Source organism: Andrena cerasifolii, chromosome 3 (genome assembly GCF_050908995.1).
Source record: "Andrena cerasifolii isolate SP2316 chromosome 3, iyAndCera1_principal, whole genome shotgun sequence".
Taxonomy (NCBI): Eukaryota; Metazoa; Arthropoda; class Insecta; order Hymenoptera; family Andrenidae; genus Andrena; species Andrena cerasifolii.
Window position 1 is genome coordinate 17,364,181 of NC_135120.1, and position 19,196 is coordinate 17,383,376.

At 47.4% G+C, this 19,196-nt stretch overlaps 1 protein-coding gene across 3 annotated transcripts in view; it reads left to right on the forward strand.

Annotated features, from left to right (window-relative positions):
- The window catches only part of LOC143366707 (A disintegrin and metalloproteinase with thrombospondin motifs 7), a 59,117-nt gene that overhangs the window by 20,006 nt on the left and 19,915 nt on the right, over positions 1–19,196 (forward strand). For all 3 annotated transcript variants that reach the window (XM_076807978.1, XM_076807979.1, XM_076807977.1), the window contains one exon: positions 7,808–8,142. In XM_076807978.1, coding sequence (XP_076664093.1) covers positions 7,808–8,142 — 335 coding nt within the window. The remainder of the gene's footprint in view (positions 1–7,807; positions 8,143–19,196) is intronic.

A 19,196-nucleotide genomic window follows, 5' to 3' on the forward strand; every position in this document is an offset into this window, starting at 1 on the left:
CATTCCGCGAGCGTTCTGTCCGCGTCGCTTGGAATTAAGCCTCGTACTAAAAAATTAAGTGCCTCCAGATCAGAGAGACGCGGCCATTGGAAAGATTACTCCGGGCACTGTGCGAGCACTGTAGGTACTCTGAGGATGAGAATGTTTGCGCGCGCGTGGAAAGTCTGTGAAAAGCACGCGTGTCGAGGCGAGTCTCTTCAATCGCGAGGATGAAACGCGAGCGTTGCGTTGAATTGCGCCGACGGGGAACCTTGAGGCGTGATTCGTTCAATCGGAATCGTCTAATTCTCCGTAAAAGCGAAGCCATCTGTTGCACCGCGGAAACCGGAGGCCGAGTTTCCCCTTTACGCAAACGGTTCGTGCAATCGCGTGGTTCAAAGATATATTTCATCGAAAGTAACCTCCATCGATCCACAATGCTGCGCCGAGATACACCTTAACTGATGGTGCGACTTGGGAATTGATGATGCCCGTTGTCGATGCAACAAAAAAAAAGAAAACGAAAACGAAAAACAAATCTGTTTCTCGCCGAAGCGGAGGTCCGAGAGATCGCGTGAAGCAAAGTTCACGAACGGCCGACCCCCGGGGCGTTAATGGAACATCATTTTCTCTAAATTATATTCTCCGCGGAGGCAACGAGTGGTGTACTCACTATTCCACGTATGATTGCACACCTCGCTGTAAGATCAGCGTGTTATTCTCGGAACCTATGAAAATCGCGTGAACTTTAGGCGGTGCGGTCGGACAATTTAATGCTTCCCATGGAGAGAGAGAGGCCGTGGCGAGTCGAAAGCGGTGTCAAAATTCAACGTCATAAAACAGCCGATTAGCCCGTGAAGGAAACTGGAATCCGAGGATCAGTCAAAGCGATTACGAGATTCGACAGAAATCTGTATTTCGAGCGACCTCGCGTCAGGCATCTTCGACAAAGTCTTCGGTCTCTTCGGCCACTTCGGCTGAGGACTCCGATGGAAAACAAACGCCGCTTCATGCGCAAGCTTGGCTCGATTATCGCGGAGAGAGTCCGTTTCAGTATTCCTCATGGATTTCCGATATTTATTGCCTTATTCAGAAAAAGGAGAATCCGCTGTTTTGTATGTAGAAATGGCAGACGCGCGGCTTCTTCGTGAGGTGAGGTCAGCCGAAGTTGCGGCAAGGTTCCTTAGCATTCATTCTACGTCAACTTGGGCACCGCTTGCTATTATTTTTCTGCTATTACTCGAATCGGTTGTACAGGTGGTTCCGACGTATTAAGTGGCGCTTTTAACTTTGCTACGTGCGCGCGGTGACTTCGGCACCCTTGTTGAAGCAGCCTGTAAACTTGCCGGGAATCGGAACAGCACGATACCAGCTCGTGGTATGTTGCAGCATACAGAGATTCCATCGAAAAAGCCGAGAGCACAGCTGACCTGCACGCTTCAATAATTATTACGTCGGACAAAATTGCGGACATGCCTGGTCCCGGACACGACGAGTGGCCCGAGTAATCGCAGCTAACCAGATAACCATAAAAGTTCAATTAGCGTCTGAAAATTACCGTTCTCCCCGAAGACACGATTATTAAAAACAGCTCCGATCGGGAGGAGGAGAAGGAGGGAAGGGGCGACGAATCGAGGTGTATCGAGGTTGCAGCGTGTTTCCGCGGCTATCGCGGGAACCTTAATGAATTCGATAAGTAGGTATATGCTAATGGGCGAGGATTTTTGTGGGGTACGGCGCGATGGGGCTCGAGATGGGCCCGGGAGTGAGTCATCCTGGAGAGGGAACTGGTTTCTACCGTAATACCAGGTATCAACGATAAAGTATCGTCCCGACGCCTAATAACTTTGACTCCTGGAACTCGGAGCACCGTTCGCCACGACCCGCTGGAACCGGAATCTAAGGTTGCGCGAATCCTCGGGGCCCCTCCACGTGGGCTGAATTTATTTTCGACGCTCCAGGAGGCGGGCCACTCTTCGGGGTATAACTGGGCCGCGTTCCACGTACACGTGTATCGCTTCGTGGAAATCTAATTCGGGTAATTGGAGCGAATCGATGGATCCTGAGTGGCTTTGATACGTAATTCCCGGCTTTGATCGCGTTTCATTGAACATTTGGCAGGTCGAACGTTGCTGAGACTGGCTATTGGGAAGAATTTAAAACGCGGGATCCCCCTTCCCGCGGGCAAGAGACCCATTTCTCTCGGATAGTTCTTTGGCGCTGCGGAGCGGGAAGGTCCGTCATCGCGTAGGATAGGTTAATTAATAACTGGACGCGTAAGAGGCGTGTAATTACGCGGAGCAGCGACGCGACGCATCATCTATTCTGCGTAATTAAACGAGCGGTCGCAGATACGTGGGGAGGCGAGCTCGAGTGCGAGCAGGGTGTGGGAAGGATCGGCGCCCATGCACGTATGTACGTGCACAGGATCGTGTACAGGATCGTTGCAGTAGGTAGAGGCTGTATGGGAGGTCCGAGTATTCATCCGAGTCCCCACCTGCAGTTAACCCCGACTCGCTCCAGGCGCACGCTGATTGGTCGACCCGCCATTTTTCCGACTTTAATGATAATAGGATAATGATGATTATACCGTTCACCGAACGCACTAGACGGTGCCTCTCTCTTTCTCTTCACCGAGCTATTTATCCGCATCGAGGAGAACCTGTATCGAGCGAGGAAAGCGGCCAGCAGCGGCTCGATCGATCGATCCGCCGATCCACGCAGATTTTTTCCCATCGGGCTACCGCCGCGCCGTACGGAGCAGAGATCCAAGCCACCCGCGGTTCCAACTATCACCACGGAAATCGAACCGTTGTAAATCCCTTTTTACGGTCGCCTTCGATATCTTGATTAACCATCGACTCCTTCAAGGTCCCTCGAGCTGATCCCAACACGATCGACCCCGAAAGCTACCCAAACTTTTACGAGGTCGTTGCAACTGCCTGCTGACGACGGTCACAATTACGCTCCACACCCGCTCGGTACCCCAAGCTTAACCCTCGTTATAGCGAGATGCGGGATAATCGAACCCCGAGATCCTCGATACCTCTTTTATTCAGACTGCAGCACTCTAGGCTACTCGCCCTCTAACGGGCCAACTCCATTCAGCCACCATCTACAGAAAAAATACCAGAATGTATTTCTATTCATTATCCAGATAACTGCCGCGCACAATCAGCTGTGCTGTCAAGCTCGCTCTCTGTAGACGAAGACGCGGCTGTCTGTGCTGCCCTGTCCGCTTCCACTTGCGCCAATCTGCATGCATCGCGCACGCGGCCTCGCACGTTTCCGCAAGCAAAATTCCCCGGTATTGTACTCGCTGCGTACGATTTTTGCAACGATGACAGTAGAGCCGCTGCGGCACAGCATCATTAGCCGTATTCGAAACGTGCAATTTCCCGTCGCTCCGCGTTTCACAGCGTATGCAGAATCCCGAGCGAATTCCGTTCCTTTCTATCCGCCAGCGCGGAGCAATAATAATAAGTAATGCCCGAAAAGCCTTGCGCGCTTTCCAATTATAAACCACTAAAGCCCGGGGAAACGGTGTAATGCCGTGTTCAACTGCATCGACGAGGATTATTCTTTTGCCCCGGAGAGCCCTGTACCCGTGTCCCGCATTTATTCCAACGATAATCCCATTCGCGGTTCGTATATAATTCCACGTCTTTACCGTGCGTCATTATTTACTGCCGTTTACATTTATCATTCGTCGACGGTCGTACATTTTCCAGAATTTATACCAGCACGGGACGAGGAGCCGCTGGAATTTCGGGGGGATATTTCAGCTCCCGTTTCGGTTCTATTCGTAACAAGCCGCGCCGCGCGAATAATTCTCCTCGCACCTACACGTCAGATCGGCTCAGCTATTCCGTGCTAGCTTTCGGTTACCAACAGGCTGATTACCGCCCCATATTAATGTAGAGATGAAATTAACCGATAATCTCTGTAAATCGACCGACGTTCGTTATCCCTGTTCCCCTGTGAAGCAACGCCAAGCCTCCTGGTACCTCCAGCGATTTCATCTGCCGCGTTTCCTGGTTAAGGGGTCATGCTCAGTCAGGAGGTCGAAAAAAGGGTGGTCTTTGGAAATTTTTTACTCAAAAGCTATAACACATTTCTCAAAAAATCTTTTTTCCTTTCAAGGATTGCATCTAGTACCGTGCATCGTAATTTTTTTATTTAAAAATATTTATTAATAACTAAGTTATGATCCATCACTCGAAGGTTCTCTAAAAATAAAGGCTTCTGCGGTGACCACTGCTGCTCGAAAGTCGAGCATCTAAAATAAAAAATTCAAAAGAATTTACTTATTATATTATATTATCTAGTTTTTGAACGAAGGATTTTTCGAAATATTGATTTGGGAAAAAATGGCTGATGTTTAAAGTAAAAGTTTCAATTTTTATCATAAATCATTTTTCGGCCTCCTGACTGAGCATGACCCCTTAATCCATCGGCGGTCTCAATTTTCCTAGCTACGCACGCGTTGCCCCGTTAATGCATAATCATTGCGTTTAACTCCGTTGTGTTACTCGCGAATGCATTTGCTCCTGTTCGCGATGACACTCTTTCAACTCTCCGAAGCAAACAAATATTCTTTCGCGTTTCCTCCTGAGTAGTCGTTTCATTTTATTAGCCTCTATAGACATCTTCAAATAACGCTGCACGGTTCAGTTATTCTATGATCTTTTTTATAGGAGCATTTAGTACTCTGCGACGTTCATGTTTTACTATGACCCCGCGAAAAATAAAGAAGTCGTTCAGCCTAATTGCCATCATTACGGATGCGTGCAATCAACGAACCTATCCCGACTTCCCAATAAATCTTGCGCATCAATCGATAAAAATTCATAGCGATAAAAGCAGAGTCATTAAACGAGAACAGTCATTAATTCCCGTCGACTGGTCCGCCGAATTCGCGGCCATAAACGCGATCATAAACAGCGGGACTAAGAGAGACAGTATGCAGCAGCCGAAACGAGTCGTTCGTCGCTAACGATCGATCGCTTCGACCGTTTTACTATTGTCGACGGTGATCTAACGCCTAATAGAATAATCGTGGTTAGCCTCTGCCCGAGGAGAACAGGGAGGAAAGGACGTCGGGAATGCAGGCACGGTTCAGCTGCGGCAATATGTCTTCATGTAAGAATGGGCCTGACAGTTAGCGTCGTCGCGATCCAATCTGCATACCGAGATCGGATATCGTCTTCAATGAAACAGACGGTGTCGTTCCACATTTTTCCTCCGCGACGGCGATCCACTGTTTTATAAACACTGGCTGGAGAAGTTGGAAGAGATCCGAGGTCATTTGGACATTGAACGGATTTCGTAGCGTTTTATACGTATAGTATAAAATCTAGCAGTGGCGCACCCGTAGAGGAGCCAAGGAGCCCTGGCACCCCTCGAACCAGGAGCTTTGTAAGAAGAAAAGATAGCTGGTTATTCTTTACATAAATCTTTATAATCTCCTAATGAATTTTATTGAATTTGCATTAAAAATATTTTTATCCCTTCAACTCGGCTCCTCCCAAAATTAAATTCTGCGTGCGCCACTGCAATCTAAGGGAAGTCTTATATCATTCGTTCTGTGTAATAAGGGTCCGAACTAGGGGGCGCAAGCAGGACAACCGCCCAGAGATTTGTAATGGAAATTCAATAAAATTCATTAGGTGATTATAAAAAATTATTTAAAGAATAAAATCCAGTTCTGGATGCGTCACTGGGTGGCAAACTTGGTAGAAACAGAAAACTAAAATCCATAAAAAGCAATAAAGACGCAAACTATTTTGAAAAAGCGGTAATGAAGTAGGTAATACATGCTTCAATTTAGTATCAAACTTATAAATTGTTTTTAAATCACCCCTATAATTACTAATATACTAAGGAAAGGTATTCTCCTATCTTAAAAATTAAAAAAAAGGCTTTCGTTACTCAACAAGTACCAGCAAAAAATTCCATTCACTGTGAAAAATTATATTTAATAAAATAATTATTTAAAATTAACCCTTCGTGGTCGCACAGAGTGTATCGCACCCCAAGAGCAATTGTCGAGTTGAAATGTCGCGCCTCTACGTCTTCGAAAGGGGATTTATCGCCAAAAAAAATAAAACGAAAATTAAAAAATCGGATTTTTCCCACAACCGTGAAAAACCGCTCATTTTCAACTACAAATTTTATCATATCAAAATTTACATTTCTAGAAAAAGACTATTAAACATTACTGTCTAAGTATTACAAATGTAAAATTGTCACTGAAAAGTTAAAAGATTCAGAAATACGAGAATGGTAACTGAAAAAATGACGAAGGGTTAAATATAAACGGTGGGAAAAATAATTTTTGCCCAGAGCGGCGGGAGAGCTAGGCCGTGCCCTGTCTGTAGCGAGATAAGAGCGAAACGTTCTCTAAAACAATTATCCATCCACATGTAGCAGAGATTTACGACGCAGCGAGCAACGATAGGTGACATAATTCTCTGTCGTCGCGGTTTTCAAAGCCCTCCACGACACCTCGGTGTTCTTCGACCTCGCGCCCGTGATCAAGATTTATCAGCACGCCCCGACGCGGTGTTGACAAATTACACTGGAGACATTCTCTTGCCGCGCGCGCGGAAGCGAAGGAAAAATAGCCGCGGGGACCGTTCGCGGACCGACGCGACGGGGTGAGAATCGATGGCAGGCTTGAAACGGGCGTGTTAATCGAATCCACGGCGGTTCCTTTCTAAACGGCCCGCTCGGGCGCGCGTGCAGGGGCCATTAAATCAATCGGAAATTATTACACCAGTTTTACGGTGCATAACTGTCGTTCGTTCGCCCTCGCGTTGTCGACCAATCGGTGGAGACCGCTTTTCATATTGTGGTCTACGTCACCGCTCGTTACGCCACGATTACGAATCGTTCTCCACCTCGGCGGCGGGATACAGCGGCTACCCATTCGCCGCGGTGGTTCCGAAGATCGTTTCGCAGAACGTAAAAAGGAGGTGGAACGAAGGGAGCCGAAGGCGGCTGTCACGTACCCTGCGACTTGAATAAAATTCCTAAGGAACGCTGAAAAATGCCCGGCTCGCCGTGAATACAGTTACCCTGGCCTGCGTGTTCTATTCAGTGCTGTGCTCGTGGCGTAATGAGTTTTACAAAACGGAATGAGAAACGAATTTACAGCGGCTCGGCTGCGCGAGCCGCATAATCGTTATTCTAATATTTAACGATTCGGTATGCGGTACACCCGTTACTCTGGAAGTTAAAAGAATTCCCGTTTCTGTCTCCTCGAAGTTACACAGGCGAATATATTTAAAAAAAATATGTACAAAATTCCAGGAACTTACGACGGACCGCGGCCAATATCTCAATCAGCTTTACGATCGTGTCGGGACAGCTGTCTTAACCGAGCGCAAGTGGAACATTAACGTAATTATTTATTTGAAATATGGTTCCGACCAGCGCCGAGTGTCCGTAATCAATCACACCCCCCCCCCCCCCCCGTCCATGCTGAATTCACCTCATCTGGTCCCGGTTTACGAGTCTGCCCACTTACGCGTGCTACAATAAACGTTATCTCCCATTGGCCGGGAGCAACCGCCGCCGGTAAACAGTCGATAAATATATGACGCTGTTTTACGCGCGCGCTGTCCCTTTGCGGAACGCTCGCGCCGAGATTTATCGCGCTTTAGGAATGAATTTCAAGGGAAACCAACGTTCTTGCACAAGACGGATAGCTCGACTGGATTTATAACCGAAGTATCTATCACGGGCGATGATATATCTGGATGTAAAAAAAAAAAAAAGGGAGGATCTCATCGGGAAAGTTTCACCGGGATCGGTCTGGTTTCAGGTGTCTACACCCTGCAGGAGCACGTTCACGGCCACGAGATCGTGACACCCCGAAAAGTCACCCACCGGGGTGAGCTTCTCTCGCACAACGTGACCCACCACCACCACGAGAATGAGCCAGTGGTCCATTACCGATTGTCAGTCGCCAGTAACGAGTACCACATCGAGCTGACGGCCGTGGACAGCTTCATCGGGCCTGGCATGGTCGTCGAAAGACGAAAGAGAGACGTCCACGTGCGCAGTCGGCCAAAAAATCGCTCCAGCAGATGCCATTATCGGGGTTTCATTCACGGCCATACGAACTCCCAAGTTGCATTGTCCGCCTGCGACGGTCTGGTGAGTTTTACGTTTCCTCTTCGCTCACTGACGCAAGCGTCTTCCTTTCTGTCTATGTTTCAATTAAATAGGGGCAGAACATAATAGGTTGTTAAAGAAGCGTACCAATTACTCAAGAGAAGGAAATGAAAGTAGGGTAGACCGGGGGCGAGTGTAACACTTTACATATCTCAGAACATGTGACAGATATTATCACAAATTTTGAATATATAATGAAGAATGACGTTTGGAATACACGCATCCTAGTAGTATGGATACACAATACTAAAGTAACTTTTTCTTACTAATTTAAATTTATTATATAAATCCTCCATTTGCAAGTACGTGTTTTTTCTTTTTTTAGTATTTAATCCGACCATTTTTAACGTAATACATACTGATCTTTACTTATCACTTTTAAGTGTCCCGTTAATCAAAATTTATAGTTTAAGTTCAAAAGCCTGGTCGGGGGCGATTATACCGTGACAGAACCGAATAGTGACAAAGACAATCAAGAATCCTCTAGCACAGCACAAGCAAACCAAATGAAAAATGGGTGCAATGTGCTGAATGTAAGGATTGATCACACGAAGAATCCACCAACCAAAACGGTTTCTATTTCTGTGACAATTGCGATACTGCATAATTAGTTATAAATTTTACTTTTTTTACTTATTATTATAATAATTAAAATCAATAAATATTTAAATTTTGTACAATTAAATTTGTGCTACTATCGACTCCATGCAGTGCTACAATCGACCTGGAGTCAGGGACGGTTGTAACACTTTCTCCGCTTCTCATTTTTTATTAATAACCTGGATATTACTAGAGATACAGCGAAACTGTTCTGTCTCAATAATATCAGATAAGTAAGTAACATTTTCATATAAGAACTTTTGTTCTAACTCTGATTGTCCTTGCGTAATCGTATTCCAAAGTCAAAGTGTTACTACCGCCCCCGGTCTACCCTACATACGAGACTTGTAAGTGGAATAGAACAGCGACAGTAGCGAACGCTTGGTGCGTCTGATATATCGTACGTACGCTCTACTTAAATTTTCTTCCGGGCTGTGAGATATCGCTTCAGCCATTGTCCGCGGCTTATAACGAAAAGAAATGATCGAGTTTCTTGTACAACGCTTCTGCAGAGTCCTTGTTCGATGCTTAAATAATTATGTTGGTTAATTATATAACAATCGTAGCTTCAACATCCTTCCAACTGAACCGACGTGGAAATATAATATTGGAGGACGTTCTTCGTCCGCAACTTCTAAACAACCACATAAAAGTTTATAGTCCACATTTTAAATAACAAACTTCCCCGTTCGAAACATAAACTCGTTGCTGTTACTCGATCCGTAGGTTTAATATGCAATGAGAAAGAAACTCCCGAAGAAACATTATCCAATTCGAAGGGGTGTAAAAATACTGCTGCTTCCCCTATATTAGAAAATAATGTTGCATCTCTCGGTCCTCTCTTCGTATCCTTCGTTGTGCTTCATCCTCGTTACCCAGTGGCGCGTTACGTGCTGGGTAACGTATGCTAACGTTAGTACACGTAGCAGCACGGTGAATTTCAAAACGCATACACTCGACGTACTAAATGGACAGCGAAGCTATTCTTCCTCAACGACACTTCCCCCGCGAAAGACAATGCGCGTTAACATTCCACCAATTTCCTTGCCACCGCGTTTCTTTCTCCTGCCCATTTGGCGGGTATAAAGCAGCTCGGAATTGGCGGCCGTTCTGGCTTAAAGCGGGGCGGATCTCGCGGATTCGACTCGGGGAAATTACATTTCTAAGTCGGCCGCGCTGCGCCGGTTCGGAATAGTTCCTCCGGCTGGCAAAACCGAAAGGCGAAATTTACGAATATTAAGGTATATTCTGGGCGCGCGGCTGCGGTACCGCGGCAGAAACTTGCACGGAAGTTCCCTGCGGGAAGGGCGAGCGCGGAATCGTGGTAACGGCGCGAAAGAAAGAAGAAAGGACGCGGAGGTGGGTAGGAAGGACGAAGGGGAGGGAAAAAGAAGCGCAAGAACAATGGGTGGCGAAGAAGACGGAGGGAAGATGCAGGAGGTGGAGAAGCAAAAGGAGAGAGAGAGAGCGGATGTGGAAGGAGGAGGAGGAGCCTCGGAGCATGCATCGGCGCAATTTGCTCGCAGCTTCCAGATAATGATTTAATTTGCCACGGCTTGGCAGATTTATGACGGCACACCTAGACCGCGTCCACCTGCACACGCACACGCCGCTCCGGCACCGTCTATGTGCGCGCTGCCAGCTTCCAGGCAAATTCTTATCGCACAGTTTTTTCACCTCCGTGCGTTTACGCCACGATGAAACCTCCTTTATTGTTCTTTCCCCGAGGCTCCGCGTTCTCCCGAGTAACTCTCCGAGAGAACCCCGATTAACGGCGGATCGGAGGAGCGATCGTTAGTCATGCTTATTCGCGCTCTACTTGAACACTTGAGTTTTCATTTCGTCTACGCTGGCACAGGAGCTGTGCGCGAAAGTAACTGAAGCGAAGAAATCGGTTTACGCCGGGAACCTGGCTAAGGGCGCACGAAAGCAAAGAGCAAAGGCAGACAGCGCGCGATGGTAAGCGGGGAGCAAACGCGTCGTTTGTATGCGGATTCGGCATGCAACGCGAGAAGTTTGTATCGTGAACGATGTAACCGAAACTTGGCTGCATATGGAATACGAGCGGGGGTGTTCGTATGTCCCATCGAACGAAGACCAGCGAACCAGGGGAAACTTCGGCTTGTTGGAGGCAGTTTCTCACGCAACGCTGTGTAATTGCTCAATTTTCCCCAGGAAGCCCGTGCAACTGCATATCGCCCGCGGCAATTGACCCGACCGGCGCGGTGTATTATAAAGACATGAAATTTCGCGAAACCGCTATTGCGGGCACGGTTACGCGAAAAATAAAGCCAGCTCGATAAAGACAGCACCGTGTCGCGGGTCTCAATCCACCTGCGACAGCTTCCTGACACGAGACACCTTCGGTTACCGAATTATAATCCTGCATTCCTCGTTCAATACTACCCTGACACGTCTATAGTCCAGGGACCGTGAACGTGTTATGCTGTGGCGAGAGCAACGGATGCCATGAAGATTAATACGACGATGCTCGTATCTCGAACCGACTACTTTCGTATGCAAGTCGATAAGGCGACAGAGTCGGTCGTTCTTCAAGTATGGACGATTACGCTTGCGTTTACCTTCTTCGAGATAACTGCGTCTCGCCTTACTATCAACCTACAACTACTCCGTCCCAGTTTACAATCAATCGCGTGCTCAAAGGGTTCAGGCTTTCGCAACCGCGCGAAGCCTTCGACGCAAGTCTATCGCGCGAATTTATAACAGAGATGGTGTTCGGTCGCGACACTTCATGCTACGTTCTATTGTAGCATGACACAGTAGCCAGTAGCGTATCTCATTCTTCCCGCCGTTTGTCAAGCGGCACAAGCAGGCCTGTTAAAAATCTCTGCAACCCATCGAGTTTATACTATGAAACGAAAGCAAAGCTTGGGTTAACTCAAACCCCAGCTCCCTCGGCAGTTCCGTTTTCTCTAAATTTCCGATTCGAAGATCGTATCTCGAGGCAGGAGTCACGTACTCGGCGACACGGTGCGGTGAAACAAGTTCCCAGGGGAGACACCGCGGCTTGTAATCCACGGGGTCGCGGCAGGTGCTGCGGCAGGGAAAAAGAATTAGCATAGATCGTTGTAGCACAACGGTAGTCGCGTACATTGTTGTAATTTCTCCTTGAAGGCTCTCGTGCCCACGCGCAGACGTCCGATACCTCGGCGCGGCGGCAACCGTTCCCCGCGGTGTCGCGTATTTCTCGTACGTGCGATATTCCGTTTTATTACGCCATAAAGCTGACGGAACAGAGGCGCGAGGAGCGCGCGCGAACGTTTCCCCAGGAACCCGCCGTAAAAGTTAACGTCACGAGTCCCGGCTGCATTTGCAGCTCGGCCGGACCTTAAATCTCGACTCGGCGCGCACTCATAAAGCGCAGCCCTTCAAATTCAAATCACCCAGCACTCTTTCGGAAGCGGGATTTAGGGAACCCCTATGCCCTGCGTCGGGTTCACAACGGACGGGCGCCGGCGTTACTGTTGCGAATGTCTCGCTGCAGAGTTTCGCACGGTACAGGTGGTACCGGCGCGGCAGTCGTTCGACTTTTACGATCCCAAGGCTCGTTGCAACTTACTTTTCACGATAATGCTGTTGCTCGAGGTATTAATTCGTCCCGCTGCTTAACGACCGCTAATAAGCGTCCCGCCCTTCGAATCCGTTCTCCGAGCGATGTTCCTCGTGCGGAATAATTTCCGGGCCGGTGGACGCGGAGCAGAATCTTCGTAATCGAACGTAATCGAGGAGGATCTAGGCTTAGCCACGTAGCAGATCCACCCGCGTATTTACGCGGCATGTAAATGAAGTAATCGTTTCGGGTCGCATAAAGGCATGCGGCGTGAATGCGCGTACACGTACACTCGTGCCGCGCGAGAGGGACCGAGTGTAATTGGCGTCGATACGTAATGTTCAGTAATTTCAGGCTCCCATGGTAATGGCATTATCCGCCGGGTTAATTCGACAGTATGCCCTCGATTCCCACCGCTTAACGTTGGTTAGAATTGAATTTGACACCCCCGATCCACCCTTTTGTCGGTGTTCCCGCAAGATGCTGTACCGCGATCCCTTTGTTGCATCGCGAGCGGCATGCGGGACATTTCGCAGGCTTGCATTACGTTTATTGGACAGCTGGGTGACGTTCGGCTTGCTCCAAGAGCGCTCAATTATTCCAGGTGAAACGTGACCGGCTCCTCCAGCTTCCCCGAAGGGTTTTCAACTTTCACCGGATGGCTGCGGAATTTCGTACGATTGCTTCGGGGTGCTCGCGTGGCAGTATCGAGTGGCATGCCAGATAATAGTTGTATTATCAACGAGGATAATCCCCGGCACGCGAATCCTATCGCCTCGCCCCCGTTCGAAAAGAAACGCGAACGACGATTCGTCCGGCTAGAAAGTAACAAACAAAGGGCGAATGGAGTGGCAGGTATCGTCAGGACACCGAAGGGTGTGGCTTCTTTATCCGTTATCTCGGGCTGCACGAAGTCCTCGACGCTGCTGGTATCGTCGCCGAAGGATCGAGAATACAGCGGCAGGACGTGTCTATTAAATTTCCAGGAATGATCACGAGCTACGATAGCCTCGGTCACGCCGGCTGCAAAATGCGCCGTGGACATGCATCTTCTCGCGTGATGCCTGTTCCTTAGCATATGACACTTGCTTAGAGCTCGTTAGCATTAGTCCTTTCGAAAGCTACACGGCTATAACAGAGCCAGTGCTCCTGGCTACGGTTCCAACTTCTTAAATCGCAAAGGAATCGAAATGCTAATTTCAGAAGCTGTCTCTACGCTAGCATCGCTCGAGGCTCTAATTAACTTCTCGAAATTTGGGGGCCATTTTATTGCAGTTGATTTCCCGCCTCGAAGAGTTATTCTACCGCTACCCCGGAGATAGCGCGCCGTTGCAGGTGAATTGAAGCACAAGGAGAGCCACGGAAAAACAGGAGGATCGGCATGCCGCGCTTATAAACTGCTTATAAACCCGATCTAATAAAGTGCTTTGGTTATTTACTGCTCCGTCTCGTAGTAACGAGAGATGCGACGGCACTAAATCGCCCGGAGGATCGCGCGCTGATTTAATTTCCCCGTGACTTTTACCGAAGCCCGAGCCGAGGTCGGTTGTATTTTAAACGTGAAACACGATGTCGCTTACAAAGTGTTTCACGGTTCTGCTCGACCTGGCAACCTATAAATCGCCCCTGTATTACTAGGTTGCTCATCGATTGCTACTCTTGTGATTCAGCGGGATTTATTGGCGCACAAAGGACCATTAAACGGGTACTGCCACTAGGAGCGTAGCGAGGTTTCGGTCTGTTATTTCGAAGGGGTTAAAAGGGTGGTAGGCAGTTCAGGGATCAACGAGACATCAGCGGTTATCCCTTCAAAGAATAGTTGCACCGTGCGTAGTGTTCCTTCTCGAGAATTTCTCGAGAAACTTTATGATTGCTTATTTCTTATTTCTCGAGAAATACTATTAATTTCTCGAGCAACTTAAGTCTAGGAAAAATATTATAAATCTCGTTTATTTTCGCAAATCAATGTATTACTAGTTAATCGCGAACGTATAAGCACACCTACAATTTATAATTCATCTTATTAATAACATTAGAACCTATATGAATTTGAATAGCAAATCACAGTACAGAAGATTCGATATTATTAACTGCTGAAGGTGTTCTTAAATTCTTATTTAAAAATTTAGAAAAATTGTATACTGAATTAAGTAGCTAATGGGTTTCTTGTGGCTAGTAAAGAAGAAATATAGAAAAGAGGAGATAAGACTATTGTATCCCGTATAAAATTTTTGCATGATCCAGAATTTCTTCCAAAACGGTTAAAAAAACGCATTGTTTCATTTAATAGCCAAGATAGATATATATATAAAACGTCAAAATATAACAGTAACAGATTTTGTCACCAAAAACAAATAAATTTTAAAACCAAAAAGTAATGTTTCGTTTTGTACAAATTTTGTATTAAATAAATAAATTTACCAATTATATTTAATATCTATTTTTTGATTTACACAAGTTTCGTATAAATTAGACAGGAATAATCATTTAGTTAAAGTGTTCTTGTGTTTTTCATAAATATTATCAACATTATTCCAGAAATATAATTTCTGCAATATTTTTTTCAATTTCTCGAGAATTCTCGAGAATTCTCAAGAAATATCATCTGATTTCTGATTTCTCGAGAAGCAAAAAATATGGAGGAATCAGGAACACTAACCGTGCGGAGAACGAAGGCAATTATTTATGGAGGAACACCGGTGAGGGGTAGAGTCTCTGACAGAGGGTTGCTCCGAAGCCACGAGTGACTCGAGGAATTCAATTGGAATCTCGCGGTCGCGAGGGAATCTAAAGATGGTAACGCAATGGCTACTGCAACCGCGGGCCAATTATTAACGAGTAGCTATGTACGTCTAGTGGTCGGTAGCGAAAGGTTAGAAAGTGTGAATACGGTTCGTGTGCGTAGACGCGTGTACGCGTGCACGCGATTTGATTCAATGTTCTCCCCGCTGAAGGGGGAACAGGTTCCAGAGTACGTGCCCGGTCGGATCTGGATACGAGGCGGTTAACATATAATTATCGGTAATAGGTAATCAGAGGAATGGCGCAGCCCCTCTCCATCCAATTAATGCGTATCTATTTGGCCGGATCTAAATGGACGATGGGTGGTCCTTATTACTTTCGGCAATTAGCCTTTTAATCGACCATTTAAGTCGACCCCTCCGCGAAGAAAAACGTTGATGAGGGGTTGCGGATCCACGCGCCACCTTCATCAAGCCTCCCCGTGGAGCGTCCGCGAACACCGCTGAGAACTGCGCTGCCGCGAAAGTGATTCTCCTTGGACGCGACCGTTCAGAGTTTTAGAGGCTCGCTAGAAGCCAGGGAAAGTTTAAAGACTGCTCCGCCCTTAGGCGACATAATTTACTGCTACGATAATTCACAGCCGCAAGGGAGGTTCGCGTGTTCGCCCATCTATTTAGCAAGCTTGGACAATTTCTCTCGCAGATGGTATTACGGCCGTGTGACAGAAGCCCCGCTCGGTACACTGGTACCCTGGAGGGCACACGCCGCCACCAAATGTGTTTCACAGCACTTATTACGGGGTCATCGGTGCGCGTAGGCTTGCCTAGCGTGCAACCCTCGGGTGAAGTGCCACAGTCCTCCGGACTACGTACTCGGTAGCTTCACTCACAGCTTTCCGATGCTCCCACAGGCTGAAAGCTCGCGAAGAAACTGCTGTCTGATGGGATCCATTACACGGTACAACGAATTTTAGGACTTTTTTTCGGACTTGTAACATTCAATAGCCGTTTCTTATAGGTTTTCGTGCCCTGAATAATAACTTATATCGTAATATTCGGGAGGGTTCGTAGAATAACTTGGCGTAACGAACAATCGAATAACTATTACCGTTTCGACACAAAAGATGCTCAAAGTTGAAAATTAGCAGGTTTTTTTCAAAATCGATTTCCTCGAAAACTGAGGGTGATGGCGACAAACGGGTTGCGGATTCGTTTTCAGGGCCCGAAAACCTATAAGAAACGGCTATTGAATGTTACAAGTCCAGATGGCTGTTGTACCGTGTTACAGCCGCAGCGGTCGTGAGCGAAGAGCCTGCCGTTTGACCAGCGAACGTCAACGGGCATTGACTTTGTGGATCCACTGTTGCGTCCTGCGGAATGCCCGTCGAGGTAGAAACGCGACGGGGATCCGAAAAATGTGGAAGGCCTCGTACGCAACGACGCGGCGGGATAATAGGCGACCAATGCGCCGTTGCGGACAGTGTTTATGGGCGTCGCAATCATCGAGCAACGGGAGCCTTTTTTGTTAAAGTGCAGCTCGTCGGATAGCCGCGGAGAGCGTGCACCGTCCACATGTACGTGGTAGCGATCATTATGCGCCACCCACACGGGAGGTTCGTGGCGACTATTCTAATGACGGCATAAATCACGTTCCTCCGCAGGAAGCATTTATCATCATCGAGATCCTTACCCCCCTCGCTCCATCCCTCCTCCTCGTCCACCGTTTCCCTTGCACTCTGCCTTTGTACAGCCCCATTCTCCTCGCCTCGGGTAATTGCATCCACCTCAAAGTCACCCCGAGGAATACAAACTCGCGTGCCTTTTATCAAGAAATCACGAGGTTCCGCTGCCCGAGGGAGCCTCAGCCTTCTTCCTCTTCTTCTTTCCACGCGTCCAAGAGTCCACGGGAACCGAGGGACGCCGTGGACACGGGAGCAAAGCCTGTTTTCTCGCTCTCTTTCTTCGAGGACTCCCGTCCGCGTGTTCATTAGGGATTAGTTTAATGGCCCCCGGCCCAATATCGATCACTCTTAATCGTCGCTGTTGCGCGCCGTTTTTAATGCCGCCGCGATTGATCGACGACGTAATTAATTACAGTAATGACTCCGTTACTCTAGTTTCATCAGCCTCGACGTTACTCCAAAAAAGTACCCTTGTCCCCGATGGCTTCAGCTTTGCGCGCTGCAGCCTGTTTGCCACTTTCCCCCGGCATTCCCGAGGCAGAATGGCCTTTCAGCGTCTCGTCGTGTTCGCTTTCCATTCATATTTACTTGGTAGTGAAGTTCAATTTGCGAAGAAGCTGGCGAGGGAGTTGGGGAATGTTCGCCGTTCCTGAGACCACTGGCGTGGCCAATCAATAGGGGATTGTCTAGCGAGCGTATTCGCCTGCAGGAGTTTAAAGTTTAATCCATCGATTCGTTTGGCTGATTCGCAGCGTACGTAATCGACGATCGATGATCGCGCGTCTAAGGCATTCCTTGATCTCGTTAGTCTTGCTCTGTGTCCGCCTTGGAACAGATTCCGCGAACTCTGCCGATCAAGGTGTTACGTTCTTCGACGCTGAATGGGCCGATTACTGTCTCGGATGAAATAAAAGCAATCGTTAGTCACGTCGGTCGCGATCTCGTTGTTGGATCTGTTCTGCTTGACAGGAAACGCGTGTAACGAAAGAAACGAGCGGAGGATTTATATTCTCTAGGGACCGAACGCGAACGGAGTTGCTTGCGCCGTGAATTCTTGGCGAATGATTCGTCTACCAAATGATATTACAGAAATATGTAATTAGGCTAGAGATTGCACACTGTTCACACGTCTCGATGCCTGAGAGACTCGTCCTGTCGCTGCGGAACGAACGACTTAATTACCAAAGTCCTTAACGGAACTATGATCTCAGTCGTCCGATCAATAATGATTAACGAGCGCGGCAAGAGCGCGTCGATGGCTCTGGACACAATTAAGCGGCGAGGAAACGCTAGGCAATTAATGAGCAAGAACTGGACGATTCCAAGGAAAAGGGTGGTTCAAATGGGGATCACGGACGTAACCTCGGCCCTCCCGCGTTACTGTCGCGTCGTGACGAATGTACACACCCATGATTACCGGTTAATGCGACTTGTCTTCGGCGTAAGAGGAATACGCCAGATCGTACGCCGAGTGTGACGTAATTATTGATCCTTCGCACGATTAGTTGGCGAGTGGTGGCGCGAACGGTATCGCGCAATTGACATTTAAGATAATTTATCGGCTCGTTAATAAATCCAGCAATGGCAGAAGGGAATAATCCAGGTACCAGCTCCGATATATCGAGCCCCGATCGCGCCCCCAGCCGCGCTGCGTCCCTCGGCTGGTTGCTCTCCAGCTTCTGCCTCTAAAAATAACAAAGCAATATGAACGGGAGAGGCGAAATTGATCAAAGTGTTTCGAAATCAAATTATGCGCAAAAACAGTTGGGGCCGAGAAAAGGCAGTGGTCGGAATGAAACTCGAATTAAAAAGAGGGTGACGAGGGAAGACAGAACGGGAACGCTTTCCGTTCGATTTCGACTAATTTGATTTGATTATATACGATTTCTGGCGCGCGCTGCTCGCTTCTATTAGGTTTGACTTGCCACTTTGGTGGTTTAAGGGGAGGTTCCGGTGTAAAAGTCGATTTTTTTTTCATTTCATTTTTCGAACGTTCGAACTTTTAGGAATACGTGTTTAAAAGGATTTGTTGAAATTTGTATAATTCCCGAAGTTATAGGCATTTGAGTAGCGGCAAATGCATGGGCAACAACCGGCCACTCGGCGCGCACTTAAAACTTTAAACGCGTTTTTCTCGAAACAGTGATCTCTAAACGGTGGGACCTGTATCTCCAAAAGTTATTATCCGATTCGACTGAAACTTTTTTTATTTTGAAGAATATACTTCTGGCTAGGGGGATACCAGAAAAAATACAAAAATTGAAAATTTATAATTTTCAAAGGCGTTGAAAGGGTGAAAAATATAGGGAAAACGTGATTTCAAATTTCAAGTGTCGTTATTTTCTAAAAAAAATGTTATTTTTGTAATTTGTTCTGGTTTCCCCCCCTAACCAGAAGTATATACTTCAAAATAAAAAAAGTTTCAGTCGAATCGGATAATAA